The sequence below is a fragment of the Artemia franciscana genome, chromosome 6 (assembly GCF_032884065.1).
Source record: "Artemia franciscana chromosome 6, ASM3288406v1, whole genome shotgun sequence".
Taxonomy (NCBI): domain Eukaryota; kingdom Metazoa; phylum Arthropoda; class Branchiopoda; order Anostraca; family Artemiidae; genus Artemia; species Artemia franciscana.
The window spans coordinates 3,142,652-3,161,226 of NC_088868.1; the positions used below are offsets into that span (position 1 = coordinate 3,142,652).

General features: G+C 41.1%; 2 protein-coding genes across 2 annotated transcripts; both read right to left on the bottom strand.

Moving 5' to 3' along the window:
- Window positions 1-1,531: 1,531 nt before the first annotated feature.
- Window positions 1,532-3,840, bottom strand: LOC136028460 (zinc finger MYM-type protein 1-like). Its single transcript, XM_065706302.1, has 2 exons — window positions 3,805-3,840; window positions 1,532-2,650 (listed from the first exon to the last, which is right to left on the bottom strand). The coding sequence occupies exons 1-2, from the start codon at window positions 3,838-3,840 to the stop codon at window positions 1,532-1,534; spliced, it is 1,155 nt and encodes a 384-aa protein (XP_065562374.1).
- A 5,304-nt stretch (window positions 3,841-9,144) lies between these two features.
- Window positions 9,145-18,340, bottom strand: LOC136028461 (zinc finger MYM-type protein 1-like). Its single transcript, XM_065706303.1, has 2 exons — window positions 17,770-18,340; window positions 9,145-11,211 (listed from the first exon to the last, which is right to left on the bottom strand). Exons 1-2 carry the CDS (start codon window positions 17,803-17,805, stop codon window positions 9,145-9,147), a joined length of 2,103 nt encoding a protein of 700 aa, XP_065562375.1. The 5' UTR covers window positions 17,806-18,340.
- Between the last annotated feature and the right edge of the window lie 235 nt (window positions 18,341-18,575).

The window sequence follows — 18,575 nt, forward strand, 5'->3', positions numbered from 1 at the left end:
ATCGATTATGTGCTCCGAGACTGCACGGGGTTTGGTATCCAAATCTGCGACAACAAACGACTAGCAGATCTTGATTTCGCCGACGACATCACCCTGATGGAGGCAAACAAGGAAAGGTTCCAGGATCTTCTCGAAGTAATCCGAGAGAAAGCGAGTCTTTTGGGACTAAAGATCAACTCGGACAAAACAAAAAGCATGGCAACGAGCGACTCACCACTGGGCTTAAAGTGCGGGGACAATACAGTAGAGCAGGTAGTGGATTTTAGATACCTTGGAAGTACAGTCGAACGAACTGGATCCAGCGAAAAGGAGGTGCAGTCTAGGATTGGACAAGCCAGTGGAGCTTTTAATCGACTAAAACCAGTGTGGCGATCGAAAAAGTACTCCCTGAAACTGAAAATGAGGCTGTTCAACAGTAACGTCATCACCGCCCTCCTTTATAGCTGTGAATGTTGGAAATTAAACCAACACCAAGAAAAGAGGATTCTTGCCTTTGAGAACAACTGTCTTCGCAGAATACTGAACATTAACTGGAGAGACCACATAACCAACCAGACTGTTCGGTCTATCTCGCGCCAGCCCCTGGTAACAGATGTCATACGCCAACGAAGATGGCGCTACCTGGGGCATGTTATCCGTATGGAGGGAGACAGACTCCCCAGAACTGTACTGGAGTGGTAACCAGAGGGAACCCGAAGAAGAGGGAGGCCGAAGAATACACTTCGTCGTACGTACCAGCGGGACCTAAGACACATCAATGCGATAGTCCAACCCCAGTGGGAAGACGTCTGGGCAGCAGCACATATGAGGGACGACTGGCGGCTCTTTTTGGATGCCCTGGGTGCCTCTGGCGGCACAGGAGGAACTAAGGTAAGGTAATAGCAAGAGTTGGTAACAAGGCTAACAAGGAACACATCAGAGCTGATATAGGCTTTTCAAACTTAAAGTAATTTCACTTCATTCCTTTAGGACAAGTGAGACACTAAAGTAAGGAAATTACATATCATTCAAATAGCTTGCCTAATTATCGAGAAGTTTGGCGATATCCGCAGTGGCGCCATTTCAGAAAACCTTAGGGGGGGGGCAAAAATCGATTTCGGGCCCCCATCCAGCCTTAAAAATTTTAAAATTTTCGAACATGCCTTTAGGTACCGTACTACCTTTGGGGTTCGCATTTTGCAGCTTATTTAGGGACCAAAAACAGTACCAAAATAGAACATTTACTGTATAAATCAGAAACTTACGTACAGTTACTTCAGCAATGGATATCTCCTTTGCTTCATTTTTGCGAAGTCGTCGACAAGCTTCTCAAAATTGAGCTCCTTCACTGCAGCTTTCTCAGAGAATATAAGCAGCAAATGCGAAAGTCGCTCGTTTTCCATCGTTGTCCGGAGGTAGTCCTTCACAAATGTCAACACAGAGAAAAAACGTTCATTTGAGCACGTAGTGAGCGGGAGTGTGAGGACTACCCTGACGACCTTAAGAAGCTCAGAATAAGGTTCTTTCAATCCTCCGAGGCGTTCGAAGACATCTAAGCGTTTGCCGGTTTCTGTGGAAGCTGCGACACAAATGCACGAGCTATTAAAGCTTGACACTTCAGCTGCATAGTATCGATTCCCGCCTGATCGAAGTATGTCGCGATCACAAGAAGTAAATCTGAGTCCATAAAATCTTTGGATTTAGGGTTAAGGCAACGTGTGGCTTCGAGCACTGGCAGCTGGACAGAAAAACACTCTTCAAACTCATTTAACACTCTGTCCAAAACCTCGTAGAACTCTCTCCACATTTTGTCTTCCGTTGTTGTGCTTTCGGAGTCAATGTTGTGCTTTCCGATTGTTGTTGTCGTCAAATAGTCTCTTAGTCTTCCGGATATCTTCTGAACTCGTTTTGATTTAACAGGTATGGCTGAAGAGAGAGCACTTGTTTCCGACAGATCAGCTCCGACATTAATGGCCATCTCTTTAGACTTGCCGTATAGGACACGAAAATACTCGTCATCACGCATTTTCCTCAGTTCGTTCTTTGTTGCACTGATTAAAGTGCAAGCTTCTGAGATGACCAGATCTGCTGCCTGTAGTTGTTCAGAAAGAGGGTTTATCACTGCAAGAACTTCGTGAATGACATGCAAACTGAATATGAAGGGAAACGACTCTAGCTGGTTCTTAAGGCCCGTAGCTTCTGCCGCTGCCTCCCTGTCAGAAGATTCTTGAACTACTGACAGAACTGCGAGTATGCAGTCATATCTAACCAGGATCTTAGCCACTGATCTATACCAGTAAGACCAACGTGTCACTACTGTCCTTTCAAGCGTTAGCACAGGCACATTGGCAGTTTTCTGGGCTTCGACGAACAACTGGTATCGAGTGTTGCTGTTGGAGACGAAACTGTAAACTGTTTGCAAAACTGAAAATACTGATGAAATTCTTTGTATTTTCTGCATACAATCGCCAATGACAAGGTTAAATCTATGGGAATGACAGTGTGTGTACACCGCTTGTGGTGCTTTTTCCCGGAGACGGGCCTGTACTCCTGAAAAGTGTCCGCTCATTACACTGGCCCCGTCATAGCACTGTCCAACACACTTTGACCAGTCAAGGCCGACACCCTTTATTTCGTTGTAAATGAAGTCGGCCAAACTCTCAGCGTCAACCTTGCGCAATAAGTAAGTATAACAATTCAATTTTGAATGGCTCCAGAACCACTTTGCTATGGGACAGAGTGAGCAAATGCCCCTTCCAGACCCCAGTTCCCCCCCATCCAGCTGAAATTTATTTTCTCAGAAATTGTTGTTAAAACTAAGAGAAGCGTGCATAATTCAAGCATCTACTGAAATAGGTCAGTTTTCTTTAGTACATCTTTACCTTTTTCATTACTATATGGCTAAGTTTTCTGTTTTCCCTGTCATTTTCACTTGATTTGGGAACAAGATTTTGACAAGATTACGCCATTCTTCGGGGTATAGAATTTGTTACAATCTGCTCGATTTTATCATTCATTCCTTAGTCCCTACTCAAAACTTGCATTCAAAGAGCTGAAATAAGCTTAAAGCAATGCCTTAAAATACAGTTTTTTCCTAAGGAATTAATTTTAGTTTCTGTTGGTCGGCCCAAGGACCCCCGGCTCCCCTCCCACCGTAATTATTTTTTGAGTACGTCACCGCCTTAAATAATATCCTCCCAGGATATGCTTTGAAAATTAGTGCATTGCTTTTACAAAAACAGTAAAATTATCTGAAAAATACTCATATGGAAGAGACAAAATCTTGATAGAAAAAAAACAAGCAGGAATGGAACTTAATACACTCTAATTTGAAGTCTGATGCTGTAGTAACAGAGCCACACCTAGAACAGTCTAAATTTATATATTCGGTGTTTGTATCTTAATTGCGTAGCTTGTTAATGGGGCTTGGGGGAGGAACATACGGGAGCTGTTTTTGCGAACCTCCAGTTAAGGGTGTTTAGGGTTTTGGACAATAATTATTACAATAATGATATGGTTTATACTTACAAGCTTTTCCACTTAGTAATTGAAACCAAAAGTATTGTTTTTAGTGCTAAATAACACTTAAGGATGGTAGAATTGAAAAAAATCACGTTGATATTAGCAATAGCTTTCGAATGAGCAATCAAACATCACCCTTAAAATTTCTAGTAGCTCACTAGACCCAGCTATTCCACTTTAGACATGGTGCCGAAAGTGCCGTTTTCAGTGGCATTCGGAACTTCCTGATGGTGGAATTTATAGGAAGGACATAGATATGAGCAATATCTTTTATATGAGGTCTGAAAAATCTGTCTAATATACCTGTGATACCAGTACGCCCGATAACAATACGGCCATACCGTTATCCGTGATATCGATACCTCCGATACCGATACAACGTACAGCCCTTTCTTTAGGGATTATGGAAGGTTATATCATTACCAAAACTATAGATATTGGAACTGTGAACTATTTTAAACAAAATGGCAATCTCAAAATTTTGCTTGGATGACCTTTTGGGGATGGAGCTATTGGGGAGGGGAACTAGTTGCCCTTCAGTGCCCTTTTCCTGTGCCCTTAAAAGGGCACAAGAAAATTTGACTTCCTTTATAATGAGCTATTACACATCTCTTTCTAGTCACCCCCTAGCCATGCTAGAAAAAGAAAACAAAGAAAAAACAGGGGACGGATCAGTGCTACCCATCAAAAAAGTGATTTTCCTTGTTGTTCAAGGAGGGGGACTGTAATCTCGTTTCCTAGGTTTTCGATTATGCTAACTCCAATGGTACACTTTATTTTGATCTGACACAATTTTCGAGGGGTTTCAGCCTTTTTTCGAAGTCACCACACATTTGTTTTCGCAATTAACTTTTACTTTTAGGAAGAAACGAAATCATAGTTACCATTTCTGAATCAGTGTCAGATTGCATTTTTTTTAACTAGGTAATTTTCTTCTAAGCCCCTTTTTTAACTTTTTGTTACTATGGGCTATGGCTCGCTCTTTACTACGTTACAACAGCCGTTTAAGCCATAATTCTTCTTTAAGAAATTGCACAGTTAAATATACCCAAGCAACTATTGGAACTATAGGAACTGTGAACTATTTTAAACAAAATGGCAATCTCAAAATTTTGCTTGGATGACCTTTTGGGGATGGAGCCATTGGGGAGGGGAACTAGTTGCCCTCCAGTGTTTTGGTCACTTAAAAGGGCACAAGAAAATTTGACTTCCTTTATAATGAGCTATTACACATCTCTTTCTAGTCACCCCCTACCCATGCTAGAAAAAGAAAACAAAGAAAAAACAGGGGACGGATCAGTGCTACCCATCAAAAAAGTGATTTTCCTTGTTGTTCAAGGAGGGGGACTGTAATCTCGTTTCCTAGGTTTTCGATTATGCTAACTCCAATGGTACACTTTGTTTTGATCTGACACAATTTTCGAGGGGTTTCAGCCTTTTTTCGAAGTCACCACACATTTGTTTTCGCAATTAACTTTTACTTTTAGGAAGAAACGAAATCATAGTTACCATTTCTGAATCAGTGTCAGATTGCATTTTTTTTAACTAGGTAATTTTCTTCTAAGCCCCTTTTTTAACTTTTTGTTACTATGGGCTATGGCTCGCTCTTTACTACGTTACAACAGCCGTTTAAGCCATAATTCTTCTTTAAGAAATTGCACAGTTAAATATACCCAAGCAACTATTGGAACTATAGGAACTGTGAACTATTTTAAACAAAATGGCAATCTCAAAATTTTGCTTGGATGACCTTTTGGGGATGGAGCCATTGGGGAGGGGAACTAGTTGCCCTCCAGTGTTTTGGTCACTTAAAAGGGCACAAGAAAATTTGACTTCCTTTATAATGAGCTATTACACATCTCTTTCTAGTCACCCCCTAGCCATGCTAGAAAAAGAAAACAAAGAAAAAACAGGGGACGGATCAGTGCTACCCATCAAAAAAGTGATTTTCCTTGTTGTTCAAGGAGGGGGACTGTAATCTCGTTTCCTAGGTTTTCGATTATGCTAACTCCAATGGTACACTTTATTTTGATCTGACACAATTTTCGAGGGGTTTCAGCCTTTTTTCGAAGTCACCACACATTTGTTTTCGCAATTAACTTTTACTTTTAGGAAGAAACGAAATCATAGTTACCATTTCTGAATCAGTGTCAGATTGCATTTTTTTTAACTAGGTAATTTTCTTCTAAGCCCCTTTTTTAACTTTTTGTTACTATGGGCTATGGCTCGCTCTTTACTACGTTACAACAGCCGTTTAAGCCATAATTCTTCTTTAAGCAATTGCACAGTTAAATATACCCAAGCACAACGCGGAATTATTGTTTAAGAACACCAAGCATGGTAAGGGAAAATGAACAGTTCGAACGAATTGCAAGCAATGAGCGATGCGGCTCAATTAACCGAAACTCTAGGAAACAGAGTCTTGATAACAATAGATACATCAAAAGAACCGAATTTTGATCTCAATTCAAAATTCATATAATTCATCGAGTTTAATTCTACCCATAAAAGTTACGCGTCTTATTAAAATTGCCCAACTTTTGAGAAAAGGGGGGGCACCCCAAATCACCAAGTGACCCTAATGAAAATCACACCATCAGATTCAGCATTTCAAATAACCCTATTGTAGACGTTTCACGCTCTTATATAAAAAAAAATGTGGAATTTTCCGTTTTCTGCCAAAAGAAAGATTAATGATGTGTGTTTAATTGCTTCTTTTTTTTAATTAAAATTTCAAATTTGCCTAAGTGTTACGTGATGGTTTTTACTATTTTAAGAAGTAGAGTTGCGAGAAAGAGTCAAACTTTAGCGCAAAGAGCAGGGCGCTGAAGAGGGAACAGCCCCTTTCATATACGGGGTAATTTCTGTTCGTTTTAAGTTTTAATGTTTCTCCTTGCTCTCAGTTAAATTTTTTTTTTTTGTAATTTAATACCTTATAAGCAGATCAATGAAAATAAAATTCATAACATCTTAATCACACATAACATCTTAAGAGTAAAATAATGTCACATGGCCACACCTGTGGATGTCATGAGTATTTTTTGATGAGTTGAATAATGCTAATTATTAAATATATACTGGAATGCTATGACTGACCAATTAGAATATAAAAATATATAGCAAGAGTTAACCAGCTGTATCGATACCAAGACAAGCTGGTGAAAAAGAGCGCAAGGGGAGATAAACGGAACTTTCTAGAACAAAAGGCAGCTATGGCAGAAGAAGCGGCCAAGCGCGGCGATTCCAGAGCCGTCTATAAAATCACCAATGAAATCATCGGGAAACGTCGCAATCTAAATGGACCAGTAAAAGACGGAAACGGGAAGACAGTCACAGCCCCTGATGAAATCTCTGAAGTTTGGGCCCAACACTTCGAGAAAGTTCTCAACCGACCTAGTCCTCCGAACACAGCAGATATCCCCACAACCCCTTTCCTGGAACTTCAAATCAATACGGAAGAACCGTCAACCGAAGAACTGGTACAAGCCGCTCGCAAACTGAAGAACGGCAGAGCACCAGGAAGCGACAGGATATCAGTAGAAATGATCAAAGCCTCTTTAGGCGCTTGCATAACTGTGTGGATCACATTCTTTGCATGTATATGGAAATCAGAGAAAGTCCCCGAAGAATGGAGAAAAAGCACACTCATCAAGCTTTTTAAGAAAGGAGATGCAGCAAAATGCGATAACTGGAGGGGCATCAGTATCCTTTCTATCTCGGGGACACTATTCTCACAGATAATCCTTCGTCGCATCCAGACAGCTTTAGATAAGCACTTGCGAGACGAGCAAAATGGCTTCCGCCCATACCGCTCCTGCTCCGACCTTATATATGTCCTACGCATGATGATCGAAGAATGCAATGAATGGAGGCAAAAGATGTACCTTGTCTTTGTGGATTTCGAAAAAGCCTTCGATTCAATACACCGAGATTCGCTATGGAATATCCTCCGATATTACGGCATTCCAGAAAAACTTGTATCCTTGATCATTGCCCTATACGAAATCACCGAGTGCTGCGTTCGGACCCACGAAGGAAATACAAGGTATTTCCATATCATGTCCGGTGTCAAACAGGGGTGTGTCCTCTCCCCCTTGCTTTTTGTCCTTGTAATCGATTATGTGCTCCGAGACTGCACGGGGTTTGGTATCCAAATCTGCGACAACAAACGACTAGCAGATCTTGATTTCGCCGACGACATCACCCTGATGGAGGCAAACAAGGAAAGGTTCCAGGATCTTCTCGAAGTAATCCGAGAGAAAGCGAGTCTTTTGGGACTAAAGATCAACTCGGACAAAACAAAAAGCATGGCAACGAGCGACTCACCACTGGGCTTAAAGTGCGGGGACAATACGGTAGAGCAGGTAGTGGATTTTAGATACCTTGGAAGTACAGTCGAACGAACTGGATCCAGCGAAAAGGAGGTGCAGTCTAGGATTGGACAAGCCAGTGGAGCTTTTAATCGACTAAAACCAGTGTGGCGATCGAAAAAGTACTCCCTGAAACTGAAAATGAGGCTGTTCAACAGTAACGTCATCACCGCCCTCCTTTATAGCTGTGAATGTTGGAAATTAAACCAACACCAAGAAAAGAGGATTCTTGCCTTTGAGAACAACTGTCTTCGCAGAATACTGAACATTAACTGGAGAGACCACATAACCAACCAGACTGTTCGGTCTATCTCGCGCCAGCCCCTGGTAACAGATGTCATACGCCAACGAAGATGGCGCTACCTGGGGCATGTTATCCGTATGGAGGGAGACAGACTCCCCAGAACTGTACTGGAGTGGCAACCAGAGGGAACCCGAAGAAGAGGGAGGCCGAAGAATACACTTCGTCGTACGTACCAGCGGGACCTAAGACACATCAATGCGATAGTCCAACCCCAGTGGGAAGACGTCTGGGCAGCAGCACATATGAGGGACGACTGGCGGCTCTTTTTGGATGCCCTGGGTGCCTCTGGCGGCACAGGAGGAACTAAGGTAAGGTAATAGCAAGAGTTGGTAACAAGGCTAACAAGGAACACATCAGAGCTGATATAGGCTTTTCAAACTTAAAGTAATTTCACTTCATTCCTTTAGGACAAGTGAGACACTAAAGTAAGGAAATTACATATCATTCAAATAGCTTGCCTAATTATCGAGAAGTTTGGCGATATCCGCAGTGGCGCCATTTCAGAAAACCTTAGGGGGGGGGCAAAAATCGATTTCGGGCCCCCATCCAGCCTTAAAAATTTTAAAATTTTCGAACATGCCTTTAGGTACCGTACTACCTTTGGGGTTCGCATTTTGCAGCTTATTTAGGGACCAAAAACAGTACCAAAATAGAACATTTACTGTATAAATCAGAAACTTACGTACAGTTACTTCAGCAATGGATATCTCCTTTGCTTCATTTTTGCGAAGTCGTCGACAAGCTTCTCAAAATTGAGCTCCTTCACTGCAGCTTTCTCAGAGAATATAAGCAGCAAATGCGAAAGTCGCTCGTTTTCCATCGTTGTCCGGAGGTAGTCCTTCACAAATGTCAACACAGAGAAAAAACGTTCATTTGAGCACGTAGTGAGCGGGAGTGTGAGGACTACCCTGACGACCTTAAGAAGCTCAGAATAAGGTTCTTTCAATCCTCCGAGGCGTTCGAAGACATCTAAGCGTTTGCCGGTTTCTGTGGAAGCTGCGACACAAATGCACGAGCTATTAAAGCTTGACACTTCAGCTGCATAGTATCGATTCCCGCCTGATCGAAGTATGTCGCGATCACAAGAAGTAAATCTGAGTCCATAAAATCTTTGGATTTGGGGTTAAGGCAACGTGTGGCTTCTAGCACTGGCAGCTGGACAGAAAAACGCTCTTCAAACTCATTTAGCACTCTGTCCAAAACCTCGTAGAACTCTCTCCGCATTTTGTCTTCCGTTGTTGTGCTTTCGGAGTCAATGTTGTGCTTTCCGATTGTTGTTGTCGTCAAATAGTCTCTTAGTCTTCCGGATATCTTCTGAACTCGTTTTGATTTAACAGGTATGGCTGAAGAGAGAGCACTTGTTTCCGACAGATCAGCTCCGACATTAATGGCCATCTCTTTAGACTTGCCGTATAGGACACGAAAATACTCGTCATCACGCATTTTCCTCAGTTCGTTCTTTGTTGCACTGATTAAAGTGCAAGCTTCTGAGATGACCAGATCTGCTGCCTGTAGTTGTTCAGAAAGAGGGTTTATCACTGCAAGAACTTCGTGAATGACATGCAAACTGAATATGAAGGGAAACGACTCTAGCTGGTTCTTAAGGCCCGTAGCTTCTGCCGCTGCCTCCCTGTCAGAAGATTCTTGAACTACTGACAGAACTGCGAGTATGCAGTCATATCTAACCAGGATCTTAGCCACTGATCTATACCAGTAAGACCAACGTGTCACTACTGTCCTTTCAAGCGTTAGCACAGGCACATTGGCAGTTTTCTGGGCTTCGACGAACAACTGGTATCGAGTGTTGCTGTTGGAGACGAAACTGTAAACTGTTTGCAAAACTGAAAATACTGATGAAATTCTTTGTATTTTCTGCATACAATCGCCAATGACAAGGTTAAATCTATGGGAATGACAGTGTGTGTACACCGCTTGTGGTGCTTTTTCCCGGAGACGGGCCTGTACTCCTGAAAAGTGTCCGCTCATTACACTGGCCCCGTCATAGCACTGTCCAACACACTTTGACCAGTCAAGGCCGACACCCTTTATTTCGTTGTAAATGAAGTCGGCCAAACTCTCAGCGTCAACCTTGCGCATGTGGTAGCAACCTATGGCCCTTTCTTTGATTTTCAGGTCATGAACATAGCGCACTAAGATCGCGAGTTGTTCCTTTTTCGAGAGGTCTTTTGTCTCGTCAGCAAGAACGGCAAAATATTTTGCTTCTCTGACTTCTTTCGCGATAGAACTTTTGATTTCATTTCCTATGACCTCAATGTAGTCGTTTTGGTACTCGTGTGACATGTAATGGCCATAGGCCTTACGAGAGTTTTTCATCAAGTCCGGGTTGATTTCTGTTAAAAGATGTACTGTCTCTACGAAATTCCCTTGATTGGCACTAGACTCCCCTTCATCATGGCCACGAAACGCAAGACCTTGCCGTCCAAGTAATGCTGTAGTCTTTAGTAGAGCTTTTACGTACTGTCTATTCTCTAGTATTTCCTTTTCGCGTTCTTTGGAGAGGCATGACGCAACAGATTCGGCCGCCTCCGTCTCAATAGCTTTAAACTGAGTCAAAGAAATGGTACATGCTTTGTGTCGGTCGCTGTTTTCGTGCTGCCGTATCAGTTCAGAAATGTCTTTCCACTTTCTAAATCCTACGTCAATGAATGCTCTAGCTCCATACCTTTCGCCTGATCTTAGCGAGGATCCACTGAAATGTCGGCAATTGAAACAGAACACCGAGTCCTGTTCTTTCGAATATTCGAGCCATGGGTATGCCAAGAAATAGGAGCTGTTAAATTTTCGTGTGCGATTCCCGATGGTAGTGGCGGGATAGTCAGTCAAAACTGGTTGGCAGGGGTTATCATACGGGTTCACGGACAAATCGGTACTGATCGTTCTGGAAGCCATTTCCTCCGTTTGTGGTTCGCGCAGGTTTGTCTCCTCAGAAATGTGTCTCACGTCCAGGGTCTGCTCGTTTGTCGGTAAAACTTCGGTTGCCGATGGGTTGTCCCTTGACGTCCCAGCATCACTATCCTACAGAGTAATCAAGTTTTAATTAAAAACAAATTAAAAGTGATGTCCCAGTTACTTCTTTTATCAGTACTTCACCGATAGTTATATTTCTAGTTTACTAAATACTCGACAAAATTTGCAACTTGGATGTGTCCTCTTGTAAATTATTAAGTTTCATCCAGATGGGATAATTATTCGAAGTATCAAAGAATAGGTCGCTGAGTATTCTTTTTTTATGGCACTTGCCCTTCGGCCAAGTGCCATATAGCGATCGCAATTTCTGTCCGTCCGTTGGTCTGTCCAGGTTTTGCTAGTTCGGGCACTTCCACATACGCTAGGACGATGAAACTTGGCAGGCATATCAGGGACCCCAAATGATTAAGTTGGAAATAGTCACTTCCCCGATCCGAGCATCGTGGGGGGAGTGGAGGGAGGGGGGATCTGGAATCTTGAGGTATTTGCAAATTTTGAACAGGTAATCGGATCTTAATGAAACTTGATATTTAGACCTCGTGTCTCAGACATCCCACTTCAAATCCGGACCGGATCCGGTGACTTTCGGGGGAGTTAGAGGGGGACCGGAAATATTGGGAAACGCTTATAGACTGGAGGGATCGGGGTGAAACTTGGTCGGAAGAAGAGTCATAAGTCCTAGATACGTCATTAACATAACTGGACCGGATCCGGGCACTGTGGGGGACTTGGGGGGGGGGGGGGGGGTCCGGATTTCATATTAGCTCTTAGCTCTTGTTCATAGTGAGTTTACACATAAACTATTATTTTTATGATTATGCTAGTTTTAACATTTAGTCCTTTTATATTAGTCCTATAGGTACTTTTTGGCATTCAGGCGTCATTATTGCCCAAATTATTATAATGATAAGTAGGTTGAAAGTCTAATTGAAATTGGATTAGTATAATAATATTTTGCTCTTGTATGTAGTCTAACCTATTTATTTGACTAGATCTTCTAAGGCTTTATTTCCATTTTTGAGACAGTTAGAAATCTACATTTTATTGGATCAAAGCCGTTACATGTGATTTTTGATGCTTGCCGTACATCGCGTAATTTGAGCTAAAACGATGAATCATGGAATGAATCTTTGACTCTGTTTACTTCACAGTATTTAGTTGAGGGTATTAGCGTTTTTGTCGAACAACTTTTTTAATATAAACTACAGAAATCACCCTTAGTTAATTCTTATCTTCAAGGAACAGCTCTATTCCATTGGCAATAAAAGAGGAGATAAAAGAATCAAATAAAAGAATCAAAAGGAGATTAATCAAATAAAATAAAAGAGGAGATTAATTCAATACGGAATGTTTGAAAAGGCCATTCTGGCAATTTTACATATGCTGAGAACTCAAATGTGAGTTATGCTGAGAGCTCTTATTTAAAATTCCGACAAGATCTGTTGACATTGGGGGGTGGTGGAGGAGGAAACCGGAAATCTTGGAAAACGCTTAGAGTGGATAAATTGGGATGAAACTTAGTGAGTAGAATAAACAAATGTTGTAGATACGTGATTGACGTAACCGTAATGGATCCGCTCTCTTTGGAGAAGCTAGGGGGTGGGATTCAGTGCTTTGGCGAGTTTGGTGCTTCTGGACGTGCTAGGACGATGAAAATTAGTGGGCGTGTCAGGGAGCTGCATAAATTGACTTGATAAAGTCGTTTTCTAGATTAGACCATCTGGGGGGCTAAAGGGAGAGGAAAAGTAAGAAAAAAATTAGGTATTTATAACTTACGAGTGGGTGATCGGATCTTAATGAATTTTGATATTTAGAAGGGCCTCGTGACTCACAGCTTTTATTTTAAATCCCAACCGGCATTAAGCCTCTGATTTTCTTTTTAAATCAATCTATTGATTCTTAGAATTTTGCTAGAGCTCATACCAAAGTGAACAGATCCGTTCCAATTATGTCAATCACGTATCTATAGCTTGTGCTTATTATTCCCATCAAGTTTCATCGTGATCCCCCCACACTAAGCGTTTTCAAAGTTTTTAGACCCCCCCCAATTCCACCCCACTTTAATGACTCTGGATCCGGTCAGAACTTAAAGTAAGAGATCCGATTTAGGAGGTCCTTCTAAATATGAAATTTCATAAAGATCCGATCACTCCATCGTAAGTTAAAAATACCTAATTTTGTCTAATTTTTGAGAATTAACCCTCCCCCACCCAACTCCCCCAAATAGAGCAGATCCGTTCCGTTTATGTAAATCACGTATCTAGGACAACTGTTTATTTTTTCCACCAAGTTTCATACTGATCCCTCCACTCTAAGCGTTTTCCAAGATTTTAGGTCCCCCCTCCAACTCCCCCAAATGTCACCAAATCCGATCCAGATTTAAGATAACAGCTCTGAGACATGATAGCCTTCTAAATATCAAATTTCATTAAGATTCGACCACGTTGGTAAGTTAGAAATACTTCATTTTTTCTATTTCTTCCGATTTGACCGCCCTCCCACTCCCCCCAGATGGTCGAATCAGGGAAACAATTTTTAATTTAATTTGGTCTATACGCCTGCCAAATTTCATCGTCTTAGCTTACCTAGAAATGCCTAAAGTAGCAAAACCGGGACCGACAGACCAACAGAATTTGCGATCGCTATATGTCACTTGGTAGATATCAAGTGCCATAAGAACTAGGACGTGAATTGTACATAATTAACATAGAAAACAACACAAAATTTAGAGCAAGCAACAACAAAAAACATAATCAATTCAACTACGAAGCTATAATCAATTAGTTCGTGGTAATGAACTTTAAGTAAAAAGCGACGCGGCTCAATAGTAACCAAAACTCTAAAACACGGAATTTTGATACCTATAGATGCATCAAAAGAATCAGATTTGTACACTAATTTCAAATATATAAGTTGTATCAAATTTAGTTTTACCCATCAAAAGTTACGAGCCTGAGAAAATTTGTCTTATCTCCGAAAAAAGGGAAAAACACCCCCCCCCTGAAAGTAATATAACCTTAACAAAAATCTCACCATTTAATTCAGCGCATCACTGAACTTTACTGCAGGAGTTTCAAGCTCCTATCTGCTAAAATGAGGAATTTTGGATTTTTTTGCCAGAAGAAAGATCAAGGACGCGTGTTATTTTTTTTTTTTCAAGGGGTGATCGTATTGACCCAGTTGTCCTAGAATATCGCAAGAGGGCTCATTCAAAGGTAAATTAAAAGTTCTAGTGCCCTTTTTCAAATGACCAAAAATTTGGAGAGCAACTAGGCCCCATCCCACCCTCTTTTTACCCTAAGTCACCTGATCAAAATTTTGAAACAGCCATTTTGTTTAATATATTTGAAAAATCTAATAAATATGTCTTTAAAGATGTCTTAATTGTCCAAAGTCTCTGGGGGAAGGTGTTCAATTTGTGGACTTTGCCCTTTTTTATAAATAGTATAGGTAATTGCGAAGTATACAGACGTTTTCAGTTTTTTTCTGGTGGGGGGGCAGCTCGAGGAGAGGAGGTTATGTAGGGGAGCTGAATTTTCGATCAAGGGGGCACTGGATTTCCAAGCATTATTAAAAAAAGAATAAGAAATTAAATGAAAAAAAAGTTTCTTCAACTCAAAGTAAGGAGCAGGATTGAAACTTAAAACGAAAAGAAATTATTACATATGAGAAGGTTCACCCTTTCGTCAATACCTCGCTCTTTACGCTAAAGTTTTTTTTTTAGTACTTTCAAAAGAGATATTTATTCTAATCAAACGGCCTTTGAGATTCAGGAGTCATTCTTAAAGAATTGGAACCAAATTTGAACAGCGTAAAGAGCGAGTATTGACGAGGGGGTGAACCCCTTCATATACTTAAAAATTGCTATCCGTTTTGAGCTTTAATGTTTCTTCTTACATTCAGTTGAAAAAACATGTCTTTTTTATTTCATTCAATTAAGTCCAATGTGCTATTCAATTTTATGTTTTGTAGGTTTTTATAGGTTTTATAGGTTTCTGTGATACACTTCTTTATTTATTTTTTTTGTTTATGTAGGATTACCTTGCAAAGCTATCATTCCCTTGATTCTATATTTTAACCTAGAATCAATAAACACAAAATATGATGCACGAGTACTGCTGTCGGGTGATTAAACACTTTTTGAAGCAAGGTAAACTGAAGCTAGCCATAGTAATTCATGCGGACGAAAACTTATTAGGTTTGAAATTTCTTATCTTTGTCGCTTTTTCTTCTATCTATCCTCTTCAAAAGAAGAAACTCAACAAGATTTGTCTGAGCATTATCTTATAAACAGTTCTTGGTAACGAGCTGTAAGTAAGGAGCGACCCGGCTCAATAGTAACCGAAACTCTAAAAAACGGAATTTGATACCAATAGATATGTCAAAAGAACTAAACTTTTATGCTGATTTTAAATACATTTTGTTAAGTTTAGTCTTACCCTTCAAAGGTTACAGGCCTGAGAAATGTGCCTGATTTTCAAAAAATGGCTGAAACACCCTTATAACTCATATAATCATAATAAAATCATACCATCAGATTCAGCGTATTAAGAGAACCCTATTGTAGAGGCTCCAAGCTCCTATCTGCAAAAATGTGGAATTTTGTACTTCATATTAGAAGAAAGATCACGGATGCGTGTTTATTTATTTATTTTTTTTGCCCAGGGGTGATCATATCGAACCAGTGGGCCAAGACATCGGGAGAGGGCATATTCTAACGGAAATTCAAAGTTCTAGTGCCCTTTTTAAGTTACCAAAAAAATTGGAGGGCAACTAGGCCCCCTCCCACGCCATTTTTCCCCAAATTCCCCTGACCAAAAACCTGAGATAGCTATTTTGTTCAACATCGTTGAAAGGCCTAATATTAATGTCTTTGGAGATAACATGAAACCCCAGAGCTCTTGGGAAAAGGTTTTCAAGTTAAAAAATGTGACCATTGTTTACATATAGTATTTCTTATTCGGAAGCATGCATACATTTCTAGGGTGGGAAGGGGAGGACGATTTTTTTGGCTGGGGGACTTAGCTCGGGGAGAATTTTCCATGGAAAATGAATTTTCTAGGGGATGAACTTTTTAGGGGAAATTGTGTACTGGAAAAATTTTCCAGAATTCCTATACAAAATTTCTTTATATATCTTGCTTTCTATTTACTGGCTCAATTTCACGCTTGGACGTGTTAAGGGTAATTGTCCCAGTAAATTTTAACCAGGATCGTATTGTTCAGAGGATGTTTCCAAGGGGGATTTCTCCGTGGAGGTAAAGCCAGATTTCCTGGCTTTATTTAAAAAATGATCAGAAATTAAATAGAAAAACAAGTTTTTTCAACTGAAATTAAGGAGCATTATTAAAACTTAAAAATAACAAGAATTATTACATATACAAGGGGGGTTGCCTCCTCCTCAACACTGCGCTCTTTATCCTAAAGTTAAAATTGTCCCAATTCTTTAAAAACGACTCCTCAAACACAAAGGGCGTTTTATTAAAACAGTAAGTAACTTTTTTACAAATGCTGAAAAACTTTAGCATGAAGAGCGGGGTGTAGAGGAGGGGGAAGACCCCCTCCTCTATGGGGGCACTGTGGGGGACTTGGGGGGGTCCGGATTTCTGGCAATTCCGCGAGATCGGTACTTCCTGATGCAATAGGACGATGAAACTTGGCAGGCATATCAGGGACTCAAACAGACTAACTTGAGATTAGTCGTTTCCCCGATCCAACCATTGTGGGGGGAGTGGAGGGATGGGAATCCGGAAACTAGTGGCATGCATAACTTTTAAACGGGTGATTGGATTTCAATGAAACTTGGCAAGTGGAAAGAAATATCGTCTCAGATGTTCCATGTCAAGTCTGGATCTGATCCGATATTTGTGGGGGGGGGGTGGAGGCGCCCACTGGGAAACTCGTGAAATGCTTGTAGTCGAGGGATTGGATAGGGTACGCTCCGATTCCAGTCGAACTTGATGGACGGGAACCGGAGATGTCAAAGATGTGACTTTTATTTTTTCAAGTCGTGTTCGGCCACAGTAGGGGGCCGGGAAATTGTGTGGCTCGCATATGGGTCAAATGAGTGCAGCGATTTAAATGAGACTTGGAATGTAAAGTAAGCATATGCCCTAGATGACATATTTTACTGTCCGAACCAGATCCGACCACGGTCGGGGAGGGGGGGGATTTATTGAAAAATGCTGAGATTCGAGTGAAACTTGATAGGTGGTGAGACAAGATGCTCTAGATGATCCGTTCACGAGTGTCCGAGCCAGATTCGGCCGCGAAAGGGGCAGCTGGAAGGATGTACCGGAAACCGTGTTGCACGTCTAGGGATTAAATGAATAGGTTTATTGTGCTGAAACTTGGAAGTTACAACAGTCATCTGCTCCAGATGATCCGAGGCAATGCCAGAAATGCACCGACTTGAGTGAAACTGCATATTCTATTTCTAGCTCCGAACCGCATTTTTGGAGTGGCGGGTGTGGTTTGTGACGGGCTCATCTCCTTTGTTGTACTGCCTACTCGTAACAAGTGCCATATGAGCTCGTAGCTCTTGTTCTGGTTCGTTCAGTAAGATTGGTCGACGAAACAAAATTTAAAATGTGGTAGATTTACTTACAGTCGGTTTGAAAAACGAAGCCAATCGTCGTTGCATCTTTATTTCTTCTTCTTTCCTTTGGGCTTTTATTTTCCTTTTTTTGCACCACTCGCACCGGATGAACTCATGTTTCAATAATCCGATTTGAACTTGAACATAACTCAACACTGTTTCACGGTTCTTTATTTGATGAAGGGTAACGAGAAACTAAATACAAAACTGGAATGACACCCTGGTCTGGATACCCTCTTTTCCAGATGTTAGCCTACACATAAATGTGCCGACTGACGGGATTCATTAATCACTGGAGAGACTTCAATGTCACAGAAGTACTCCGAGCCCAGAAAGGACTTTACAAACCCCTGCCAAAAGGGTGACCATAAATTAATTAGGGAGAACGGCAAAAACAGGATACTTTCTTGAAATGCAATAATCGTCGAGTATCTTGAATTTGCTATTTAGTAATAATTCACAGTAGAAATACGGTAAAAAAAAGAGAAAAAAGTAGAACAAGGACGAATAAACAAAGAATTACGTGGTTGAAATTGGGCCCCTCCAGAAATCAGGGGGGGGGGCCATGGCCCCCCCTGCCCCCCCTCCAAATGGCGCCACTGGATATCCGGTCAATATTCATCCTCCCCATGGAGCCCCATCTCCTGAGGACAAATCTCTCAGCAGACACATGCTCCCTAGAAAATCACCCTCGCATAAAATCCGGCTAACAAAGGGAAAGAAAAACAAGTAAAAATAATGAAGAAAGATACGACTGATGAATATTATTTTCCAAAATAAAAATGGAATGCACGGTGTAAAACATTCAAAGGTGT

What these genes read in the sequence shown, in the direction of transcription:
- LOC136028460 (XM_065706302.1), bottom strand. Translation starts at nt 3,840, where the DNA reads ATGGCCGTATTGTTATCGGGCGTACTGGTATCACAG. An exon ending in CGGGCGTACTGGTATCACAG is followed by an intron (nt 2,651 to 3,804) that starts GTATATTAGACA and finishes TTATTGCGCAAG; the next exon opens with GTTGACGCTGAGAGTTTGGC.
- LOC136028461 (XM_065706303.1), bottom strand. Translation starts at nt 17,805, where the DNA reads ATGCAACGACGATTGGCTTCGTTTTTCAAACCGACT. An exon ending in CTTCGTTTTTCAAACCGACT is followed by an intron (nt 11,212 to 17,769) that starts GTAAGTAAATCT and finishes ATTACTCTGTAG; the next exon opens with GATAGTGATGCTGGGACGTC.